General features: G+C 39.6%; 1 protein-coding gene across 6 annotated transcripts in view; it reads left to right on the top strand.

Moving 5' to 3' along the window:
* The window catches only part of focad (focadhesin), a 181,879-nt gene that overhangs the window by 75,626 nt on the left and 80,155 nt on the right, over nt 1-26,098 (top strand). For all 6 annotated transcript variants that reach the window (XM_084692195.1, XM_084692196.1, XM_084692194.1 and 3 more), the window contains 2 exons: nt 52-193; nt 25,477-25,665. In XM_084692195.1, the coding sequence (XP_084548321.1) occupies nt 52-193; nt 25,477-25,665 (331 nt within the window). The remainder of the gene's footprint in view (nt 1-51; nt 194-25,476; nt 25,666-26,098) is intronic.

The following is a 26,098-nucleotide window of genomic DNA, read 5'->3' as shown; positions in this document are numbered from 1 at the left end:
CCTGTGCTTTGATGTTTGCTGTGATTAATGTTGTGCTGTTTTTAATTTTAGGCTAGGCCATCAGCAAAGCTTCCTGAAAGTGAAAAGGGTGAACAGGACATTGATAAAGAAAGTGAGAATGAGCAAGATTTGTCAGTTCCAGGTTCATCCTATGTGAAGCTTATTGGTGTCACCTCTTCATCAGTCTTACCAGGTATTTGTTATCCCTGAAACTAGCTTCTGTGTTTCTTCCATTTTCATTTTTCCATCCAGTTGAAATGACACGTTCAGCATTTCATTTTTTTCCCCTACGACTTCCTTACTAGGTGGAGGAAATCCAGAAATCAACATTTGTAACTGTTACTAGTATTGCTTGGAGCAAAGCAGGATTTTATAATCTTGTCATAGTTAATCAGTTTGATAGAAAATAAATCAGAAAAAAAAAACTTTGTCAGGAAGGTAATATTATATCAGGATACCTGGGTCCCATCGGGTTGAGTCTTGCGCTCAGGGTTGTGCGGTAAATGAGAGGTCAGGTGATTCGATTACCACGAAAATGGATGCAGAGGAGGTGAAACGGAGACTGGCCTCTGGCGATTACGTTTTGGTTGCACCGGCAAAGTCGCAATGACCACAGACATATGGGCAGAGGATTATCGGAAATTAGTTATTTGACAATCACATGACATTTCATAAGTGAGGATATGGAACTGGTGAATAAAACCTGACAACTACAATGTTCCCTTTGGAAGAAGCAAAGACGCGAGAAAATATCAGATGGAGGATACTGAAACTACTGGTGACAAAGTTTGGCCTTGAAGCTTCCTCTCTCTGCAAAATTGTATGGGTGACCGATGAGGGGGGCAAACATTAGCTCTGCAGCCATACCAGAGATTGGACTGCAATCACCATGTCATTAATACGGTACTGCACCATTGGACTCGACATTTCCGAGTAATCCAAAGCCCACGGTGCTCCGGACATAGGAGATACCATTTCTGCTGCTAAATCATTAGTGAGGTACATTAAACAGTCGGCTGTGCAACTGTCAACAATATTGCTGCAAATGGTAGACACTCGGTTCAGTATGGTGTACCTCACACTGACTTCTATACAGGCCATTTATCATGAGCTCCATGAAAAGCTGGAGGCACGAGGACAGAGCGTGCGCATTGAAAAAATAGCACTGGACACACTGGTCTTCTTGATAGACTTTCTGAAGCCGTTTTATGAAGCACAGCGGGAACTTGAGGGAGTATTCAACACCCAATAGTGTGTGTGTCTCTGGTGTGAGAAATTGAAACGCCACTGTCAGTCCAATGTCTTGGGGCTTCATGTATAAAGGATTGTGCAGCTTTCATACCAGAAGATGGCGTACGGCCAAAACTCGAAAAGTACCTACACACAGAAATATTCACATGTATAAAGCCGGTCGTACGCCAGGTCCTGTGCACCTTTCCTTTATAAATCACAATCAACGTGAGATTGACCGCAGGTGAACGAGCCACTGACCCCGCCTTGCCTCCTCCCATAAATGAATATGCAGATGGAATGTAAATGCACTCCTGAGGTCATTTCTTTGCCTGAATTACCGTATTTCTTCGCATAAACACCACTCTCAAATGAACGCCTCACCAACAATGAACGTTAAACTCCGCTGCGTTTATTCCAAGAAATACGGTGACTGTGAAATTGAGGTTCTTACAACCGAGTTTGGAGGCGAGAAAATGTGTCCTGTTTGGCGGCCTGTCATCAGGTATTAGCGACAAAAGAAAGTCGGCGGAGTGGAAGATTGTCACTATTTGCACCCTTTCTTGTTTTTGTATTACAAATAAAATCATTATTATTATTATTATAGGGCCATAAATGCTAGCCTGGCTCTGCCCTCCTACGTACTTCCGCTCAATTTGGATTTTGCTTCTGTACTAGGTCTGGGAGCTCGGCTCTGAAGTCAGTTTCCAGAAACAATTTTTTTTGGTCCAATCAGCAAACAGAGGAAGTGGCTGAGAACGATGACATTAATGTTGTGCACTAGTTTGAGTAGTTCAGTAATGGCGGCGGAGAAAGATGCGAGCGAAACTATTCTGCGGTTGTAGCAACGCTGCCGAATATCCATAGGTTAAAGCCGGAGCAAGAACATTCCTTGCTGAGTTTTGTTAGTGGCCATGATGTTGTGGCCCTCCCCAGGGGGTTCGGGAAAAGTTTGATTTTCCAGCTACAGCAGCTAGCTCCGTTACAATAGTGGTGAAGGAGTTGGCTAAGGCGAACGCTTGCAATTGGTTATGGCAAATCAGAGTGGCTCTGGGCAGATCCAATAGTTTTCAACTTCAACAGAGGACCCGCCTTCAAGGAAGTTAACGTTTGTCAATGGAGCGATCCCAAACCCTCTGTACAAATGAAATGTACGAGGGTCTAGTTAGGACAAGGCTACATAAGTGCTGTGGGTTCAATGAACTAGACCATGGCAAAATTAATAAGAAATGGTCCGATGTAAAACTTTAAACGAGTGGTGGCGCATCGTAACAGCATGGCAGCTATAGGGTTAGCGTGACATGCTTTTTCTGAGTGATTTTGTTGTTTGTTTGACACCCTCAAGTTTAACAGAAGTTATTAAGTGGTGGCTGATCAAACAGAAGGCCATCGGCCCCTATAGCATTTCCGGTTTTGGGTTTCGGCATTTTGATGTGATCATCCACATTAATGATCAATCTTTTATTTTTATGTTTTTTGAATAGTCAACGTCATAAACGTAGTATTGGAAACTTTATTCTGTAATATTTGGTGATTTTTGGCACTTTTCAGTTAGGATTTTCCACGTTACAGAGCCAGACAAGACTTTACGGACGGACCGCATATTCTCACGTCTGCTCAAAAGTTTCCGTGACGGCCCGCACATTCTCACGTCAAGTAAATCTTTATATATCACAAAGTGTGCGTGAAAACCAACGTACGCAAGCTTTTTGTGCATACGCAACGTTTATACATGAGGCCCCTGGACTCCCCTCAGCAAGCTGTCGTGTGTAAACGGCACGAAGACTGGGTCGCGCGTAAAGGAATAATACAGGACCTCTACAAGATCGCAAAATTCCTCAGGCCAAAATGTAACCAGCTGAGAATGTTGTCACACTCAGACAAGAATGCCGTACATAGTCATGCTCGCACTCTTTTGCAAACCATGGCTGCTGGTACACCAGATGTGGAGATTCGAGACCCAGAGCTCTTCGGAGTGGAACCCAGTCCTCCGGCAAAAAAGGGCACATTTTGCGGTGTGAAAATGTAAGGCAAGTTGACTGGGAAGATGACAAGGTCACTTGCTACATTGTAACGACATGTCATGGAAAATGAAATGTATGTTCTTGGGTGGTGGAAGACCAACAAACCATCCTACCCAAAATGTGCAAAATTAGCCAAATTAATACCATGCATGTCGCGCTGAAGCCATCTTCAGTGGATTTAATAATTTTCCTCAACAAAAACATGTAGCCGAATCTTGGTGAGAATGTTTTTCAAATTATAACTAAATATTTATTGAGTCTTAAATGCATAATGTAGACAGTATATAGGCTATCCATCCATCCATCCATCATCTACCGCTTGTCCGGGGATCGGGTCGCGGGGGCAGCGACCTAAGCAGGGAGGCCCAGACTTCCCTCTCCCCGGCCACTTCGCCGGTATATAGGCTAATGTTAACATTATTATGCTATAAAATTTCATCTGCTGTTCACCGTCCCAGCTAACACAGTTACGTTGCCCTTACGTTGCCGCGACGTCATTCGAACATTCTTTGCCACAACGTCGCCAGTTCGTAACGGCAACATCACAAAAAAGCATCGCCAGTCCGTAACCGCAATGTCCTGGCAACGTTATTTTGTGACCTTTTCAGTCCGTAACCGCGATGTCCAGGCAACGTGATTTTGTGACGTTGTCAGTCTGTAACCGCTAAGTCCTAGCAACGTAATTTAGTGACGTTGCCAGTCCGTAACTGCAAAGTTAATTAAGTAACCTATATTTCTCAATTCTACTGCTTATATTGGGGCAGTTCATGCCGTAAATGCTACTTGTTCTTGTACAAGAACAAGTAGCAACAAGTAACAACAAAGTTGGCTACATGGTACATGGTGATGCAAAAAGTTAAGTCATGCTTTTGCTTCAAAACATAGCCTTTAGGGTTGCCATGGCTCGTACAATTATTGCCACTGTTATAAACGGTCATTCATTACTTTACCATCATTTCCCAGGGACACAGTGCTAGGCCAAGTGACGGTGGTAGGATAGTCTGTCCAACAATGGGATGTTGCAGTCACTGGTAGTGGTCATGGCAGAGGAGGAAAGTTAGTCTCTATTCACAGTTTAAGAAAAGTGACATTGTATTGAAATTATGGGATTCATACTAGTACAGTCTTTGTGACATACAAAAAAAATTCTAACTTTTATTGTTCCTTTTTTTGTTGTCCACTGTGGCTTTGGATCCATCTCAAAGCTGTGTTTGTATTTTTAAACTTCAGCACTCCAACTAATGTGGAGTCACAAGGCTCCAGAAAATGAAGTTCTGGGTCAGTGTGCTCCAATTCCATGCCTCAGTCCAGGTGTCTATGAAGAACTTCTTGACTGGATGTGACAAATTTGCACTGCATGCAACGGTAAAGGAGCAAGAGGCAAACCAATTAGTTGAACAATTTGAGCTAAGCTTGCCTCTATGTAGCCTTTTGCATTAGCTAGCTAGATAATTATATTAAAACAATATGGCACTAGCTAAATTAGCTAAGCAGAGCTAGCATTGTGAGGAGCATCGGCTAACTTTGCATGTGTTAGCTAATGTAATGTTATGTTAACTATTCTAACAATAATAGTTAGGAGTAATATAGAAGCATTTTGTAACTCAATTAATTCAAGGTGATTTTGAATTAGACGGCTCAAACACATAAGGTACTTATGTGAGCGACAACACAGTTTTATATAACTAGCGCATTGCTGTGCATTCCAGACCGTGACTGACCATCTCAAAAAGTGATCAGACACGCATTAGCTACACAGTTTTTTATTCATTTATTGAGGGCTAAGCTATTTTGGAACACGTTTTTCTAACAGTTCTGAACGTTTATTTTAACTGATTCTGTTGTGGGTGATTTGTGAGACGCTAAACTTTGATATCATAAATGCATTTCAATATAACTTTCTGGAGGCTTTCACTTATTTTACCTCTACGTAGCTAGCGAAATCTCAACAAAAACAAAGTGAATCTGATAGCAAATAAACATGTTAAATGGCTTACATTTCAAACCTATAAGTAATAACATGCCCCGTTCAATTTCTGCAAATACATTTATATATTTAAAACTATTTTAAAACTCACCTTTGAAGTAGCTTTTCCCAGGGAAATAAATGTGTGAAAGACGGTAACCCCTGCAAAACATCTTCTGAATCCCCAGTTTCATGCATTGAAATGGGCATGCGCAACTGTTGCTCAGCGGCAGATCGAGGGGCAGGTTTGCTAATATCTTGTGATGACTTGTCTTTGGAAATGAAACTCTTAAGATTCCCTTACCTTTTGGTCACATTTAACAATTTTACATATAGCTTTGGTGTGCTATACAAAGAATGTTTGCTTAAGTTACACATCACACATTTATTGCTTTTCCACATGTTTATAGTAAAGAATGAAAGACTAAATTATATTCAAAATTCAGTGAAGTATTTTATTTATTAAAGCTGTTTCTGCATATGAGAAAATTGATGACCAATGACATGCTGGGGATGAGTTGCACATGAGTTACATGCATTGTCTACATTTATACGTGTTGGTATGCAACATTTCATATTTTGTGTGATTGAAATTCATGTAGACTAGGCTACATTACAAAAGGGTCAGAACTGAGAGCAGTCCAGTGTGATCTCTCCATCTCTGGAAACCACTTATAATGCACTCGAGATCCATTGTCCATACGACCAAAGAGCGACGTCACGGCACGGCAAGGGAACTAAAATAACGTATCCAGCCGACCAAGGTACGACGTTGCGGCAACGTTGTCCATGGTTCTATAAATAACGTAACCAGCCGACTAAGGTACAACATTGTGGCAACGTTGTCCACGGGACCAACTAGCAACATTCCCTTTATAATGTTGCTACAGCGTTGCCAGAAGGTAACGTCGCGGGTTACCAACTGAGCACTGACTGGCAATGTTGCCGCAATGTGATGTTAGCTGGGGTCGCGTTGAGGCCAGATTTTGGAGAGAAGTGGCGAAGTAAATCCCGCCGAGCCTTTATCTTTATTCCCTTATTGACAAACATCTATCTTAGTTTAGAATGTATTTTGATTCATACCAAAGAGTATAGAATCACAGGAGGCGACACTGATGCTTTTTTGGTAACAGTCACTAGGGGACACTTCGGTAGCACGCCGCCATTGTGAAGTGAAAATTCCATCTGGAGTTACTGGACAACAGCCAGGGGCGGATTTACCCATTAGGCAAAGTAGGCAATCGCCTGGGGCCCCCAGCTGTCAAGGGGCCCCTTGAAAGACTCCATAAAAATACTATATGATCAATGATAACTATAATAATAATACAAATCAATTAAAAGTCAAAACCTTCCCCCAAGGTATCAACAAAGTATCAACAATTTGTTTATTCTATTTGTGTCAACGCAGGCTTCCCCTCCCACCCCATTCTACTGTGGACTATTGTAGCAACTGCGCAGCAAAGCACATCATTTCAGTTGGTTAATATGAGACAGTAGAAGAGTGAAGTGATGCAAAAAACAAGTTGCTAAATGCTCCCCAAGCAGAGCACAAAAGAGAAAGACAAAAGAGGAGAGTAAACAAGTAGTTGCCAAACTGAAACTACTGAAGGAAACGTCATTTTTCTCTCCACTGTTATCCAATGATGCGGCAGCTAGCACAAGTGCTGCGCAGTGAAGTTTGGCTAGCAACAGCAGCTACTGTAGGCTAGCTTGCTCGTTGCACAATTTATCGGGGTCAGCTTCTCCACGCAGGTCTCTATACTGAGATCAAATTTGGCATTGTTACTGACAATGATCGCTTCCAGCAAACTTTTTTTAAATTAGCCATTTCCCCCTAAATAAATGACAAGCTTATTTACGTTTTTGGGGGCATATTTTCAGTCAGCAGATGGTACTGTACTGTTTGAATCGCGATTCCATCTGAAATACTGCCGGTGACAATGTTGTACAATAGCTTGTTTCAAAGGGGGTTCTTATTAATTAATGCAATATGAGTAGGCTAAATGCTTCAAAATATCGCTAGAAGGGAAAAACCTAAGGTGTCATAGAGGTTAGTACCGTTTTACACCGGATTGCCCAATATCTTCGTTTGATCCAACTTTTCAACTGAGGCTGCTATAGCTTATCAATATTCCCTCTTGCAGGGGAAATAAGACAACCGTTTCATTCTACACTTCACTTTTTGTATTTTGAATTGTAAATGAGCAGCAACAAATGTATGCTTTTAAATCTATGCAATCTCCATAAATAGTATAGACATACGCATTTTTTTATAAAATATACAGAAATATCAGTTGTAAAAATTACAGTTAATAAATGGACCCTTCTACAACCGACGCAAGCACACCCTACAATTTCTCTAGAAATTGTACCCTCTAGTTATTATTATTATATTAATCATTATTATATGGACTGAAACGAGTGAGAATAGGAGTTAAGGGGGCCCATGTCTGTCTTCGCCTGGGGACAACAAATCACTAAATCCGCCACTGACAACAGCACAGATAGTTAGCTACATACTAGGTAGTTATAGGTATCAGATCATTTTATATATATTTTTTGTGTTGACGTTGGATAGCCAGCGTTGGCAGCTGTGTACCTAGCAAGCATTAGCAGCATTTATGTTGGTTAAATGTACATAGTAAATATCAGCTAACGCTAATGTTCAACTGTAAAGTATAGCTGGCTCTACAGGATTTAAAGGATCCCTTGGTAAATCAGCCTCTGCCGGGTAGAAAGGGATTTTTTTTGTTGATGCAAAAATACAAAGTTAACACCAACATTTAGTGACAAAATTGTTATGTCTACAAATTATTTTAGATATTGTATAAGTTTAGCTAGCTTGCAAATACTGAGGATAGCCTACGGAAGTTGAGTTAGCCAATGTGGATGCTTTGGATGCTTTCACAGTATCCCCTGAGAGTGTAACTGAGACGACACAGTAAATAATTCCTCTTTCAAGCAATAATCCCCTGTTGAAGTGTTGAGCATTTAATTAGCTTGTAGAGATCTTGGGCAGCGGCGTAACAATGACTTGGCGGGCCCGAGTGCAGATATCACCAACGGGCCCCTTAACCGACCTTTCGTCAGGCGAAATTATTGAGTGTTGATCTTAGAGAGGTGCATGGAAATGTACGTGAACTGAACGTAGCCTACTGTATTAGGCTACTGCCTGATGAACAATACTGTGCAGTGGACGCACTCATTCTAGTGTCTGTGAATGGCACGTTCACTCTTTTTAATTTCGTTTAATAAGGTGCCAGATTTCTAGAGACTTCCAGGTTAAAAACACACCGTTAACAGTCTTGTGTCCAGGGTTACCCAACCTGTCAATCGCTGCGTGTGCTTTCTTTCTTTCTTCTACTGTCTATGCATGGCAAGTGTGAAAACGCCTAATTGCGTTGAGGCAGAAAGCGGTATTGCAGACGGCAGCCACATATTGAAAAAAGAACTGGGGTCTCATTTATAAAACTGTGCATAGGATTCTTACTAAAAGTGTACGTACGCCCAAAAGCCTAAAATGGCGTACGCACACAAAAATGCAGATTTATAAAACCGTGCGTACGCACACCTGAACGCAATGTTTCCTTTATAAATGACAGATTACCCACATGTGTGTACGTGAATCAGCATGTTACCCCTCCCTGAACACGCCTATTTTTAACCATAAATGGTCAATGCAAAGCACCTCATGAATGCTAATCTAGTAACTCATGACCCTGGCATGCGATTGTTCTTCACAGTGAATCATGGCGACCAAAAAAGCGAAAGTTCTCAGACACTGTTAGCCTATTGGTGGAGGCCCGAAAACCACATTATTTGGTGGCTCGTGGATCACCAGAAAACAAAACTGTGCAAGTGGCGTCAACTGTGCCAGATGATACCCGGAGTCGAGATACATACAATTTGAAACCAAAAGCTTTTTGTTTTGAACCGTAGTCTATTAAAGTCTGGACTGATAACGAGGACGTGGAGTGTAGCGATTGCACGGGAGCCTAACAACTGTATTTCCAGTTTTTAACATATGAGGATATTTGCACAGTATTAAAGAAATATATTTAGTCATGCACTGTGTTCTGCAGTTATCTAAAGGTAGGATTTGCGATGTTATACTGTATTCCTTGCAGTCGGGGAATCTCCCCCTCCTGCACTCCCTTAGTGGACAATCTGATGGTGAGACAGACAGCGCTGAATTTTGAGTTGGATTGTACAAGGTGTTTATGGAACAATTATCTCTCAGTACAAGCGTAAATAACACTGCTGGATGTCATCTTCATGATAATCATGAAATTGAATGAAAAAAAATGTGTGTGAGGAAAACAAAATGTATAAATATTACGAGTAATGTTCTTCCCACATTCAATTTCTGCAGTCTGACTGCAGCACGGTCATCTGCATCGCAAATTCCAACTGTTTTCAAAATGTGCGTAGGCCTATGGGAGGGTCAGAGTTTGCGTGGAGGACCCGACATTCTCCCGTCAAGTTCGTTTTTTATAAATCACAACCTTTGCGTGGAAAGTGGCGTACGCACATTTTCAGCCCCGTTTTGTGCGTACGCAAGCTTTATAAATGAGACCCCTGAACTAACCTAGTTCATTATTTGGAGCTTTGAACTTAGTTCATTTTGAATTATAAACTATGAACTGAACTAGTTCATGTGGAAAGTGAACTTTCCCAACACATCTTATTACAATACACATTGTGAATTGATTGGTGAATGTTTGATTTTATTTTTGTATATGCTAGCTTAACGTTTAGCCTATCTAGCTTTAGCTATTTTCCAACAACATCCTGCACATTGTTTTCAATATCTAACATGGCTGCTGCCTTATGCCTATACGTGCATTAAATTAAGTTTAATAGCCATGTCTAAATGCATTCAATAGGCTATACCAGACAGTAAACGTTAGCCTACCCTGGTGGCTGAGTTTTACTCATTGCTGTTGGGATGGAGGTCAGACGTAGCGTCCTCTTGAACACCTCGCCACAAATCCAAATGAAGATAATTTTGTCAGCTTTGCCACCCTTTAATCCTGCTCTTTGCGTTTGTGCCGCTTCCTGCAGCCACTTTTGTGTTTTTGAAAGAAGGCATGATGGGGTAGACTACTTACCGCAATTACTCAACACGCAACGCAATGCAACAGGATGGCAAACGATCACAACGTGTGGGTGGGCTATAGAATCGTTGACAACATATTACCCAGACAATATTACTTAATAAAAACGAGATTTGTTTCACTCAGCAAAAGGCAAATGAGGCCAAATGAATTATTTGCTGTTGTTAAGACTGACTATTGTTAAAATGTTTATTGAGTATTGGGATAAGAATAACCATAATTGAGAAATGTTTGTGAATTGATCGGACTGGATCATATGTTAACCTTTCTGTGATTTACGCGGAGCGAGGGGCCCGGTCAGTTCTTCAGGTAGAGTTCTCACTTGAGATAGAGGACAGGCACCCTTTCGCCACGGGCCCTAGTGCAGCTGCACTCCCTGCACTCCCTATAGTTACGCCACTGATCTTGGGACAAAGCCACTTTTTTTGCTCACTAATGCAGAATTCGGTCAAATAAAATCTGTAAAATAGACGTAATGAGTGATACGTAAAGTGGGGCAAGTACATTTGTATTCCAGACTTGCCCTACAAAAAAATCCACTTGTCCTGGAGAGCCTAATATTGAGCCCCGCACATGGCTAGACTCTTGATACAGATCAGATTTCACTGGATGGCTTGAAAACGACTTTTAAGTGTTTATATAATTTGTTTGCCGGTCAGATCGCTGCCCTGCGCTCTGCTGTACTGCGATAAGCAGACGTTACATTAGCCACAAACATAAGATTTTCTAATGATTTCACTGCAGGGCATATGCATTTGCTATACTTTGTTTGAAAGCTTAGGTCCTGTAAAATTCAGTCGTTTGATTAATTTTACAGTCAGTACATGTATTTGAGATTCCTGCGCAAAACCGGCCAGCTAACATTGTTAGCAGTAGAACGTTAGCTTCTTGTTAATCTACTTGAGGCTCTAGTTTTTACATCAGGTCTCTGCTATCAGCCATAAACTGGTGAATAAGGTGAATACGGACACCTACTATGTAGTTGCATCAAAACTGTCTGTTCAACTTTCTAAATTATTGCACTGGCTACATAGTATGAGCCTATAGCCTACAATGTGTCTGAAATAAGTAACCATATGTTATGTCATTACAACAGTGAGTGACTTCAATATTTCTTTTAACATTTGCAAAATGTTACTTTTTTGAATGTACTGTGTCAGTGTCACGTAACCGCTCATCTCACGTCCCATTTGCTATCACCTCGCTACTGTAGACTCATGGTGTTCCGTACAAACTCGGATGTTTCGCGACTTTAAATGAGACTGCAACGGTCAAAAATAAGGCTACAGCTAATCTGATAGCATCGTAGTTGCCAGAAAGCGCTTGGCAACATTCTGAGCTATGATTGACATGATGTTGAACCAATAATACACATCAAAATATAAAAAAACTGCGACATCCGGCGTTGTTCGGAACCTCATGAGTAGCTCACGGTGTTCAGTTTTCCGATATTATATTAACTCATGGTGTAACGTTGGCTTCTTTCCACCAGGGGTCCAACAGATGGAAACATGTTTAACTGATAACCACAACAAAAAATATAAAGACATTTGTTAGACACATAAGAAACTTATGTGTTTATACTCATAATATAATATACACAATATGCATATGTATAATATGGATAATATTATTTGGATGATAATAATATTTATAATAACCTAATATACATTATAAGTATACACTATCCATATAAATTACAGTAATTATGTATATTACAGACCATTCTAATTGCCCATTATTGTAATAACCAAATAAGTCACTTAGCCCTGCTTTTGCCTCTGAAAGGCAACACATTACTCTTTCTTTCATCTCAAGAAAGTTGGAATAGGAGCTTGTATTTGTTTGGTTGTATCAAGTATTTGCTAGTTTTTTTAAGGGATACTTTATGGGCACACAGTGGAAGCTCCTGTGATTCTAGAGGTTACCCTTGAATATGAGTGTCAACATGAAAGCTGGTGTAAAGTTTGTGTCTGTCACAGGGTTCTCAATATTTCTCAAAAGTTTGACGTGAGATTACCATTGGCTATCCATCAACTATAGTAGCGGGACAATTCATTCCTTAGGCTAGGCTACTTCTCAGCGTTAGAAATACAAGGTGTTGTGAAATAGACAAATTACATGTGGACAAAGCTGCCCTCCATAATTGCATTCACTCTTTATTTCCATGGCTATTGTGGTCTCAAACTAGCATAGCTACATATCCTACACATACAATTGTAAATCAATTGGAGCCCTGCCTTCAACAGAGAACTGTGAGATGTTGTGTTTAGAAATGTATTAGGACCATTAGCTTCCCTGCATAGAAACAGGTACTGATAGGAGGCGCGACAAGAACGCTGAGTCATATGCTTTGATTTTAAAAGATTAAACTGATTAAAAATGAAACTGTTGAAGCGCGGAACATATTTAAAAACATTAAACAGAATTGGGTAAAATAGCCAAACATATATACAAAGATAGCAAACATATATACAAAGTGCTAGATCTCACTGAGGAAGCACTTGGGGCTGCCATCTGCCTCTCCTTCTCTGCCCTCTTCCTCTCTTTTTCCTCCCTCTTCCTCTGGGCCTCCTCCCTCTTCCTCTGCGCCCTCTTCCTCTGCACTTCTGCCAGCCTCTGAAGCCCAGCTTCCTCCTTCTCCTCTTCCTCCTGTCGGACCAGCAGCTCATTGTACTGGTCGCTGGTGACGACCCGAGCACCAATCTTTTATAGTTTTGTATTTAATGGAAATTTATTTAAATGTAACAATATATTAACGTTTTGAAAATAGCCCACTTAAATATATAATAAGTATACCTAAGTCACCTAACACAACTACAATCATTTAACAATAAATAAGTTACACTATTAACATGTAACAACAAAATAAATGTTGAGTTGGTATGCTAGCAGTTCTTTTGCAGAAACATTTACATATTTGCCTTCTCTGGCAAGATATACCTCTCCTGACTTATGGCATGTCCTGCCCAGGAGAGAACTCGTTCAGATAGTGTCGGAGAAAACTGTACACACAGGTATGAATTTGAAAGGGCAGACAAATTGGGGAGGCTGTCCTGGGACCAGGGACTGATGTCCGCAAGCTGTCAAAACACGGTGCATCCCTCTGCTTTAAGAAGTATTCCGTGTGTCGCAGCATGTTTCAATACATTCGACGTGCTTGCACATAATCGTTTTGAAACATTTTTTTGCATTTTGCAATGTCGGAATCCTTGGCTGTGAAAAACAGCCACACTTTTGACCGCTTCGCTTAGATATTATAAATGCACTAAAAGCTAGCTAACGATAGACTAGCAGAGCAAGTGTAATATGTTTACTAGCGATCATGTGCAGTGAATGGTTAATATGCTTTAACGTCCGTCCCTCCCTGAGGCTCTGACCATCTCCACTGCGTAAACCTTAATGGTGGCCCGGCTCAATGGCCACCCATGGTCTGCAATCCACAGGGCATACTTGATGAGCTCCTCTTCCTCATCCGGAGTGATGGCCAGGTTGGTGTGGGGCCCATGGGTGTAGTTACCAGTCAACCATTAAGTTAAGGTTTACTGAGGTAATTTTTAAAATTCTGAGTTTAGTTATCCCCGGAGTACTGCCAGCCTAAACTATCATATGCAAGCAAAGCTAGCAGCAGCATCGTTAGCAGCGTTAGCGGTAGCAGCGTTCGAACCGGTATAGAGGGTTTTCACAACGTGTCATCAGACCGGAAGTCGCCATATTGGAGGCACTCCACATCACAACAAAGCACAGACACTGGAGTACATCCCGAACATCGTCAAGGAAAATGGTTAATTATTACCGTGTTTCAGGTTGTACCATTACTTACTTTGGCCTTCACAACACAACTGGCATTGATAACTTGGTACTCCCTCACCCATCCACACACCATCTGGTTATAGGCCTCCAAACCTTTGTAGGATTTAAGTGTATGGGCTCGGTGAGAAAACCAGGTAGTTGTCACGGATCTAAGAAGAGGGAGCTAGCTCGTAGGGATCTGCACCGCCAATAAATCGTAATTTCTCGAAATATCGCGCCTTTTTTTGTGGTTCAAGTCCTTCCCTATATGCCTTTGCATCTTGGACATGTTTTGATGAGCTTTTCGGTTGTTTAGACATGGCTACATTCACTTAAAGTATCCAAAGCGCACAATACTCCATTGTTTTTTTACACCGAGTGCCTCCACAATGGCCGCGCATCCGGGTTACCGCCCGGAACGTGACGTCGGTGAAAACCCTCTATATGGCAGACATAACTTGCAAAAGAAGCAAAATAGGAACTGTATTGTTCAATATATAAATATATAAAAGGTCAATCTGTGGTTGCTTAAGTATCTGAAGTATGTTTGAGTAAGATTTTAATATTATGGAGCAGGACATCGTAGTAGGCAATGAGACAACATTACTTAAATGTATTTTATATTCCAGAACAAGTCAAATTTTGTGGATGTTTTTTAAACAGCAGTATAGTTTGTGAGTGAATAAAACTCCCTCACAATTTAAGTTGTGTTCCATCTGAACTTGTTTTATGGACATTATCATCCAGTTAGGCCTATCTGAAGTTTTTAAAGTACACCCTATTAATGTTATTTCCACAAAAAAATCATGTATTGGGGTCATTGACTATAAAGTTGAAAGTGGACTAATAATGAACAACGTGAGTGATCATCTACCAGTTTTTGCAAACATGCATAGCTACACTAAGACCAGGAAAGACAACAAAATATACACAATAACCCAATACAGAACCCAAGAAAACATCAATACGTTCAAAGACAATTTAATAAAACGAGACTGGGGCAAAGTGAACGTAGATAACGTGAATGAAGCCTATGATTCATTTTTGACTGCTGTAACATCGCTTTATGAAAAAACTGTCCTGTGGTAAAGAAAGAATCGATAAGACGGAAATTTGATGAAAAACCGTGGATAACTAATGGAATATAAAATGCATGTAAGAACAAAAATGTATTATATAAAGAGTTTTTAAAGAAGAGGACAAAAGAAGCAGAAAATAAATATAAGACATACAAAAACCAATTGACCAGAATCATGAGAAGCAGCAAAAATAATTACTATAGTAAACTACTGGAGGACAACAGAAGCAATATAAGAAACACCTGGAAGGTGTTCAATAACTATTTTCTGACAAAAATACTGATGTTAAGGATAAGACCTTGGGTGCAAATGAATTTAATGACTATTTTGTGGGAGTTGGTCCAGGTTAAGCTGAGGAGTTTGCAAAGACTGGCAGTATAAATGATGTGCTAAGCAAGAATTTAAATATTAATAAATCTATGTTTGTTAAGGAAACTGATGAAAAAGAAATTATAGAGATTGTTAAAACATTTAAGAGTAAAAAGTCAACTGACTGGAATGGTATTGACATGTTTACGGTAAAAAGTATTATTGGTTGCGTTGTTAAACCTCTAACGCATGTGTTTAATCAATCTCTGATAACTGGAGTCTTTCCAGATCAAATGAAAATGGCAAAAGTGATACCAATATACAAGGCTGGTGAAAAACATACATTTTCAAACTACAGACCTATTTCACTGCTTTCTCAATTCTCAAAAATACTAGAAAAAATATTTTCTACAAGGCTCGAAAGCTTCATTGCTAACCACCATATATTTTGTCATCAGCAATATGGTTTCAGGGCTAATAGGACAACTTCACATGCACTTATTCAATTTGTGGAAGAAATAACAACAGCAAAATAACAAAAAAAATATGCAGTGGGGATATTCTTGGATCTTAAGAAGGCATTTGATACAGTAGACCACAATTTCTTGACTATGAAATTACATAAATATGGAATTAGGGGGACTGCACTTTTTTGATTAAATAGCTACTTACATAATCGACAACAATGTGTTGAATTGCAAAACCATAATTCAAAGTTAAAGAAAATTACCTGTGGGGTCCGCCAGGGGTCAGTGTTGGGACCATTTTTGTTTAACTTGTATATAAATAATGTATCAGAGGTGTCAAAAACACTGAAAAACATTTTATTTGCTGATGATACTAATTTAATCTGTTCTGGGGAAAATCTGGAACAACTCTTGGATACAGTGGAAAATGAATTTAAAAAGACGAAGAGCTGGTTTGATGCAAATAAACTAACATTGAACTTAAGTAAAACTAAATTTATTATGTTTGGTAATTGTGCCACAAATTTAAATAAAAACGTATGATAAATGATATCGAAATAGAAAGAGTAAAATAACTTAATCGATCGTTAATCGATGAAAAATTATGTTGGAAGCCACATATACAATATATCAAGGCCAAAATATCAAAATCAATGGCTATATTGTATAAAACCAATTACCTATTAAATCAACAATCATTGTACATGTTGTATTATTCCTTCATACTGCCATACATTACTTACTGTTTGGAAGTATGGGGAAACACTTAGAAAACCAACACTGAACCTGTATTCATCCTTCAGAAAAGAGCTCTAAGAATTGTAAATAAAACCACTTATAGAGCACCAACTAATCCACTGTTTATTAAAGTAAAAGCACTAAAATTCAGAGATATTGTTGACTTCAAACTGCATAAATTATGTACAAAATAACTAATCAACAGCTATCGTATTCAAGGGTTGTTTCAAATGAGAGAAAGTAAATATCACTTAAGAGGAACTTTTGTATTTGAAAAGAAACGTATGAGAACAAATTCTAAGTATCACTGCATCACAACCAAAGGAGTTAATGTATGGTACAGCTGCAATGAAGAGATTAAATCATGTACATCAATGACAAATTTTAAAAGACTATTTAAACTGAATATATTAAATGGATACGAAAAGGACTCGATGTAATAGTATTGTATACAGGTTCCTTGGTGTACATATTAAGTCTAGTATGGAGGTGTTATTATTAGATTTGCTAGAGATAGATGGAAATGAAGAAGATAGATGAAAAAGAAAGAAAATAATGTGAATGTGTATGCATCTGTATCTATGTGAATGCATGGGTTTATGTGAACAGTAGGTTGGTAGATTTACGGTGTATGTAAAGATGTATGTATAAGAGAAGCATCAAATTGTTTTGTATTGAACTAAACGATAAAAATAGAGAAAGGGGGTAGGACTTTCGTCCTATTCCTTTTTGAACATGGGAATTTCTAATTTGAAATACTTATAATTATTCATGACCTTATTAATTTGTCATTTTAATGTTATATATGTATGCATGTCTGTGTATATATATATATTTATTATTATTTTATTTTATATTTTTTCTAGTGCTGTCAAACGATTAAAATATTTAATCGCGATTAATCGCATAAATGTCATAGTTAACTCGCGATTAATCACAATTAATCGCACATTTTTATCTATTCTAAATTTCCCTTGATTTCTTTTTGTCCCATTCTTTTTTCAAATTTGAATGCTCTTATCACCATGGAAAAGTGGTTCGGATTGCTTCGTGCAAATATTTTTTTTATTGAAAACAGCATTGCAATCGCCGGGCTTTGATGAGGGGGCGGAGCATTTGCATGAATCGCATCAGCTGTGTGCTTGGCCATCAAATGGTATTTCAGACTGGACGTGCTGCGATGAGAGCTCAGTTTACAACGACAAAACACACAGATCACTTTGGTCTTGTCAATGGAACCATTTGGCAACTTTTTTAAAGTAAACTTTCCATTCAGAATCTTATTGGCATCCATCAAAACGTAACGTTGGCCTACTACCAGAGAATGTCTAATATCCGTAAACGGGCTCTGCTACTACTCTTTAGCCGGCTCGCAAGCTAAACAAGTGTGTGTGGCGTGCCTGTTGTTTTGTTTCCGGTATAGCTAGATCCGGTGTGGTGTTGTAGTTTTTCTAACGTTGGCAGTTGTTGCAACAGCATGTGAAAAAAACTACAAAGTTTGCTAGGCCAAAAAGAGTGTCAATCGCACGATAAAAAAATTGACCCCGTTAATTTGGGTTTGCGATAACGCCGTTAATAACGCGTTAAACTGACAGCACTAATTTTTTCTACATGTTCAGATAAGCTAACGATCATTTAACAGATTAAATAGATAGAATAATTCTGCAATTAATCACAATTAATCATATGAAATAATGCGATTAAATATTTTAATCGCTTGACAGCCCTAATAATAATACATTTATATTAGTTTCACACAAAAAGACGCGTCCTGACGGTCAACTTTCCTGCGGTGTTTCTAGCATTCAACCATTGCGTAATCAAGACTGTAACAAGTCATTTTAAAACAACAAAATTGTATGAAATTAGACATCAAAACAAAATGTTTCTCCATGTTTTTGTTTCATGGAGACATTTGTAAGTTGATAAAACAAGGCTTAGAGAGCAGTTTCCCCTATGAAGATATGGCTCCGGCCTAGCTAATGCTTTAAGAAGATCATTTAAGAAGAACATTTAAAAATAATGATTTGGTTGATGAATGGAATTAGGGCTGGGCGGTATGGCGGTATATACCGTGCGACGGTAGAAATGTGTCTACCAGGAGAGATTTGGCTATACCGTTTCAACCGCGACTTTTCAGTGTTTCCCACACATGGAATAATTTGTAGAGGTGCATCACAGAATCAACACCGGCCGCCACATATTGCATTTTGTTTTTAACACTATTTCGGTTAAACACGCAGCAAATTCTTTCAGCTGCATATCCTTTCCCTGCTCTCCCTCCGTCTCTCTGTCACTTACACGTCTTTCTCACATACATAGTCACAACGTCAGCACACGTTAGCAACGATGCATACATACACCGTTCTAGTAAGAAAGACAGCTATAACAGCGAGCATTCAGCATTAGTGCCGTAGCAAAATATCTTGAATGTTCAGGCTACTTTTCGCTAGGTACCTACGAACATGTATTAATTAAGGTTCCCCTTCGTTCTTTTGGTGAGAAGTCTCAGGAGCTAGCTACTTACCCGGCATCATGGAACCGACCAGTTAAATAGTTATTTAGCACTAGCGTTGCTACCTGCATATGCAGAAATTATTTGTTTGTTGTTGATTTTGTGAAGGTGTGAATCATTTTGGATGAATATTTAATATAATAAAGTTCTGTGTAACAAATTATTAACAAAGGAATTATTTGGAACCCCCCCCCCCCCGTTTGAGGGCATTTCGGCGGATGACATGACTGCGCATCATCGGAACTCTCGTACTCTTAACTTTTTCGAGTCTTTTGTTTTTAACTCGTGTTGTCTCATGTGAGGTAGTTGTTTTTGTTTGTAATAAATAATCAAGTGTGATGATGAAGTACAGTATGGTTATTTTGTACCATTTCTTAATTGAATTTACTATATCAATTACTATACCGTGATATATACCGTAACCGTGATATAAAATTACTCATACCGTGATAGGAGATTTTGGCCATATCGTCCACCCATAAATGGAATTGAATACATACATATACATGCATATTTTATTGCAATTTGGTAGTCTCTCAACTCAGTCCTGACAGCGGATGTGTGAAATTATTTTGAAAGGAAATATCTAGTTAGCTAGCAGTGAGAGCAACTTTATCCAGCACAAGAGAAAATAGGTGTTTGACATTGGCTGCGGATGCATGAAACGACCAGCGAGAGTTGCTGCTTGCAGTCGGAAAGGAGTTAAAAAAAGCTCTTTAAAGTCGAACATTCCTGCTTCTCATGGTTTGCTGCGTTGACGTCAGTCGTGGCTGATCAAGTGCTGTTTAATTAATTTATCGTTGACAAACTGCATGGTTGCGAATTTAATTGTTTTCGTATTAGAACTTCCACAAACCAGTGCATTGAAATTTGTTATTTTATGTAGGCTATTAGGCTATGTTAAACTATTTTTCCAATCTGCAAATTGATAATCATACCTGCAAACTCTGAAAGGCTGAAAAAGGTGACAGGAAAAAGGTGACAGGAAAATATGTCAGGTAACATAGTCAAAACATTTATTTACACATAAACTCCTCAAAAAAAGTTTGGAAACTTTATTTTGATCAATTATTCCTCCCCTTCAATAATACCAATTGGTATTGTATTTTACATCGTTGGAAAGCCTGATTAGTGACCTTTACAATGAGGTAAAACTTGTAAGGATCGTACATTCGTGGAATGAGCAACACAGCTAACCATGTGGGTAGCGGCTCAAAGAAATGTGCCAATCCCCTTCACATGGGTCTTGACCTCGATCTTTAGCCAGGCCAAGCTCCATTTGCACCTCAGCCCTGAGTCAAGCTGTGCTATATAAATTGAATCCTTCTCCGTAAGCTCGGTCATTCTGAAAAACAATTGTCAATATTTAACGTGCTTGACCAGGGCTACTTTTTCATTATCAAAAACATTTGTTAAGACTAACTCCGACTACATTAAATCAACGTTAAATGATCCACCAGAGCAGGTGTTTCAATCACTCATTAAACCAGAGACCAATTGGTCTTGTTTCTACATCACTATAAATATCCTCATCTGCCTCCTCACTGACGAGACACCAGAGATGTCTACTAATTAATAAACTGCTTTGTGCAATTCCTGTGTTGTTCTTAATTACGAATGAAATATTAATAATAAAAGCTGCCTTTGTGTACACACCGCCCTCATTGAAACATGTAATTCAAGAAAAGCTGTAGCATTACATTGAAGAAATACAGTATAAGACATTATTTGTGTAAAAAAATCAGGAGCAAAAAACGATTAGCAGGAGCAGAAAACCATAAGCAGGAGCAGAAAACTATAAGCAAGAGCAGAAATCGTTTCTGCTCCTGCAAATCTTGTTATGTGTCAAAATCGGGTCAAAAAGGTGTCCTATCAGCACGTTGCTTGTGGAGTAGCCAATCAGAATGCTGATCACTGACCGCAGTACATAGGGACACACAAAGGTTGACTAACGCTACACGCTTCAAGATCTTCCTCACACTGACAACGTTTGTAAGAATGTCCAAAATCATTCTCAATGTTACCCACAGTCAAACAGGCAGCCTAATTTCCTAAATTTGCTTTCAAGAATGTACTCAGTTTAAACTTTAAATTGTTCACACAAACCTGTAAAACTGTGCATTTCATATTGGAAAATTAATGTATTGATGGCTAACGTGCTAATAGGGTACCTATAGGTCTCACCAAAGAAGCGTAAAGAAATTCATAATGTAAAAAAAATGCTAGAACACCAACAGGTAAAGATGCCTTTTTATTTTGATGTGATACTGTGTTGTGATATAGCCTAATGTTTTGTACAATAGTGTCTGAGTTTGTAGACAGTCACTGTCAGGGTGCAGTGTTACTCGTCCATGAAATACACACTTTTTGCAGATTAATGTACCTGTTCAGGATGGACAGGAGACAAAGCTGAGGTACGGTACGGTGTGGTAATTGGTGGTACGGTTGTAGCAGGCATAGTAGCCAAACCGCAGCTTTGGAGCTGCTTAGTGGCTTGTGTGAGCACTATATGGGAATTGTTGCCACACTAACTTAAGTAGGCCTAATGATTGATGTAAATCTATTTAAATCTTTACCTTTAAACAACACATCAGAAAAAAAGTGCATTATTTTCGTACGCCGTCTCCTTCCTCATTCATTTAATTGAATAACCCATAGCGGGGAATACCGAGTCCATGACCCCTTTGTCCTAGCTACCTCTGATTCTTAGCCAAGCTTCAGTCTGGTCTAGGTTACATCAATAAGATCAAATGTTTGATTTGAGTAACAAAAACAATTATTACAGCTATATTTAGGTTACATATTTAGGTTATAAATATATAACGCCCCAACACGCCCCAACATTTGCTGCACGCTGCTCTGTGTACTTCCACGGAATTACAAAGAAGAACGTTTTTCAAGGATATTGAAAATGGACTACGGTCGTAAATGCAGTGTTCCAGGCTGTACAGGGAATGCTGACACTTTTCAGAGTCTTCCCAAGGCACCAAACACTCGACAGGCTATGATGTTTGTCCATGAGAAGATCCCTGTGCAGTTTGACCCTCAATTACACATTTGTTCCAACCATTTCACTGAGGTTTTTCCAGATCTATTTTTCAACAAGATAGCTAGAGCTAACTGAAGCTGAGTAGTTTTTTTGCTAAGCTGTAGTGCTAAAGTTAAGTCGATCCTGTTTGCTTTGACAACAGAAATGGAAACAACTAACGTAATTATTTCAAATAATATCTAGTCAATCTGTTGAAAACAGTGTTGTGTAGACACAATACATTTATTTGTAAGTTTTTATTTCAAGTGTCCACCTTCGTTGTTTCAGTGCTGTTGGCCGTGTTGTGTCTTTGCTCCGCAGCTTTACTCGTTGTAAACCAACCAATCAGCGCGCAGCTAATCTATATATTCACGAGCATAGCATAAAAGGAGAAAACTTAGCGTATTTTCCCAGGACAAATTCACAGGAAGCATCAGGAGGCATAGAACAGCACCTGGGTAATTTTCAGCCCAACCAATGTTACATACCCTATTCGGAGAACTGAAGGAACAGTGTGAAATACCCCCAAAACCCAGTCAATCATGCATTCATGCACTTAGTAGATGCTTTTATCCAAAGCGACTTCCAAAGCGACTGCTGAGAAGGTGATCAGCTGCAATCTGCCTTCCCTCGAGGATCTGCACACCTCGAGGTCCGTGAGGCGAGTGAGGAAGATGCTGGCCGACCCCTCCCACCCTGGACACTCCCTGTTTCAGATGCTCCCCTCCGGCAGAATGCTGCGGTCCATCAAGACCAAAACCTCACACCACTTAACAGTTTCTTTCCATCCGCTGTTGACCACTTTAACAAGGCCAAGGAGTCACACTGACTTTAAATCACAAGCTGCACAATGACACCCTGCACATTGCAATTTGCACTATTGTATCATTCTCTTGCACTCTGTTTTTTTAGGTTAGATTGTAAATTATGACTACTTATATTTTTTATTTTATTCCCCTTAGTATTAGCTAGAATTTGCTCCTTTTGTATAGTTAGTCCACATATTTAAGTTTCAATATTCCCATATGTTCAATGTATGCACCTCCCTGCCAAAGTAAATTCCTTGTTTGTGCAAACATTAATGGCAAATAAAATCCCTTCTGATTCTTATTCTGAAAAGAGAGCTTTACAAAAGTGCATAGGTCACTGATCATAACAACGAGATAGCCCCAAACATTGTGGGTAGCCAAAACATGAAACATACATTGTGAAAACTAAATAAGTCCCAAAGGGAAGAACCATAAGAGCATGTTGTTAAACAAGGTACAATTAAACAACATGAACCTCCAAAAAGTGCAAGAGTGTACCTGTCGGAAAGTAAGCAACAATAATATAACTCACAGCAAGTATAAGAAGTTAAATCAGTTACAACTAACCAACAAGAGCAACAAGCCCCTCAATAAGAGTCATTGTGTTCCTGGAGGAAACTAACATCAGCAAATCATTCTTAAGTACCGTTGTACTTCCGGAACAAGTGCGTCTTTAGCCTTTTCTTGAAGGTGGGTGTAGAGGGCTCAGGGAACTGACTGCTGATGTCGGCGACTTTCTCCAAGAAGGAGGAGAAGTCGTCTGCTGTCAGGGAGGACGGGGGACAGGGGAGGTGGGTTAAGAAGGGTGGAGAAGGTAGAGAAAAGTTTGTGGGGGTTTGAAGCAGAGTTCATTCTGTTCAGGAAGTAGTGGGGTTTAGTACCAGTTATGTGAGCAGAGAAGGATTTAAGGAGGGAGTGATACTTATCAAGGTCCAGACCGTCTTTGGACTTGCGCCATCTTCTCTCAGCTCCCCGAAGGGTGGACCGTTCTTCACAAATAACATCCGTGAGCCTAGGGCAGGAAGGAGAAGATCTTGCAGGCCTGGTTGACAGGGGACAGAGTCAAATGATGCAGTAACAGTTACGACGGAAAGTTACGAGGGATGGAGAGGCAGGAGGAGTTGGAGGGAGAGAGACAGAGAACTAGATAAAGAAGTGATCTGGGATTTGTAGTGGGGTTACAGACGTTAAGTCAGTGATATAGTTACGTGTCAGGATGAGGTTGAGCTGTTTTCCTGCCTTGTGGGTCGCCGGTGTGTTCAGCAGCGTCAGGTCGAAGGAAGTCAGGAGAGACGACGGCCTGCGTTCCTTCGAGGTGGATGTTGAAGTCCCCTAGGATTATCATCCGGGAGGATGATAACTTCCACAAAGTTGGCTAGCGGTCCTGGTGGGCGATAGAGGACAACTAAGAATGCTTTGATAGGATCAGTTAGTATCACATAATGGTCAGGGTGGCCGTGGGTCCTTAAAAAGTCTTAAATCACTTTTCCTAAAAATAAGGCCTTAAAAATTATTAAATGGTCTTAAATTCAGATTGGATAGGTCTAAAATTTTGTTGTGAAATGCAGGCAATCTGTTCTGTCAGGTCGAATAATTTTTTGTTGTTGCGCTGCGTTGTCTATGGTTAGGTCAGAGCGTAGCCAACTGTGCAGATTTTGATGACGTAAAGCATCGGCAATACAGGCACTCAACTTAGAAACATGGGGAAATGAAAGTTCAATTACAAATGGCCTGAAAAGAGAGTATTCTTGGTTAAGGTTGGTGCCTTATGAAGTGAACTGCGTGTCGGAAAAATTGGGTAAAAACCTTTTATGTAACACATCTATAACATTATCTATGTATTTAATAATGTGCACTGCATTGTCCCTGACAAATAAACATATACAAATTACAATAGGAAATCCAGAGCCAACAATGCCATCTGACATCTGAGCAATTACACATTTAGTCAATGTTCTTAACCTCAACCAATTATTGTCATTTTACTATACTGTTCATTTTGAACAGACATCAGTGTGTTTATTTGGAAAGATTACTGTATATTTCCACATTTGATTTGTATTTCCATTGTAAGTTTGGTCTTAAATTTCATTTAGAAGTGGTATTAAAAGGTCTTAAAAAGTCTTAAATGTAACCTGTTTATACCTGTAGACACCCTGATGGTGTTCAAATTATTTGGCAGTGACGGAGAGTAGGGTGGATGTTTTATTTTATTTTTTTCGAATACTGGTCCAACTTCTTTAAGACTTTCTTCTTTAAGTGTATGCAAATTATGTTAATAACACAATAAGTAATTATTGTCACACATTGACAACATTGTCAAAAGTAACAAGTAACCCAGTTCTCCATAGATTACAAGCAATTGCATGCAGTTTTTACATCCTCACCCTCTTCTCTTACAGCTCTTGAGAGTCTGCTGACATCACTAGTAAAGCAGGAGATGAGCCAGATGCCCCGTGGGGTGTACCACACAGCTTTGAAAGGAGGGATCTTGCGTTCAGATCAGCTGAAAACAGTGGCAGGGATCCCAGCGTTCATGTTGAAGACCTATGAGAAAAACAAACAGCCCGGTTTGAAACCAGGACTGGCAGGTATTTACACTCCCCTCTCTCTATCTATGTAAATTACAGTAGCAGGGCTCTCAAGTGTCACGCATTGAGCATGACAGTCTATCATTTCGGTCTTTTGTCACACCGTCCCGCCACACATTGTATTTCTCACGCAGACAAAAAATATTTATAATATATTTAATATGCCGCAGCACCCAACCAAAATTCCTCTGGCCGCACCACTCTCACTATGGAACCGGCAGGAATCAAGCGCGTCTCCCCTGGAGTTCTTAGTCGAGCCTGCCACTGATCAGCCCCCCCCCCAAAAAAAGGTCTATACAATAGCCAATCGGAAGATAGCACCATTGTATCTGGGTAAGATTTAATACAACAACCAATGGAAAAAAGCATATCATAGCATAAGTTTTGTTCACCTACAGAGCAAACCACTGGAGCTCGAGCATCACTTTGAGCA

The sequence above is a fragment of the Hypomesus nipponensis genome, chromosome 25 (assembly GCF_054491055.1).
Source record: "Hypomesus nipponensis isolate SF chromosome 25, ASM5449105v1, whole genome shotgun sequence".
Taxonomy (NCBI): Eukaryota; Metazoa; Chordata; class Actinopteri; order Osmeriformes; family Osmeridae; genus Hypomesus; species Hypomesus nipponensis.
Note: the sequence above shows the minus strand (reverse complement) of the source record. Positions and strands in the feature narration are given on the sequence as shown.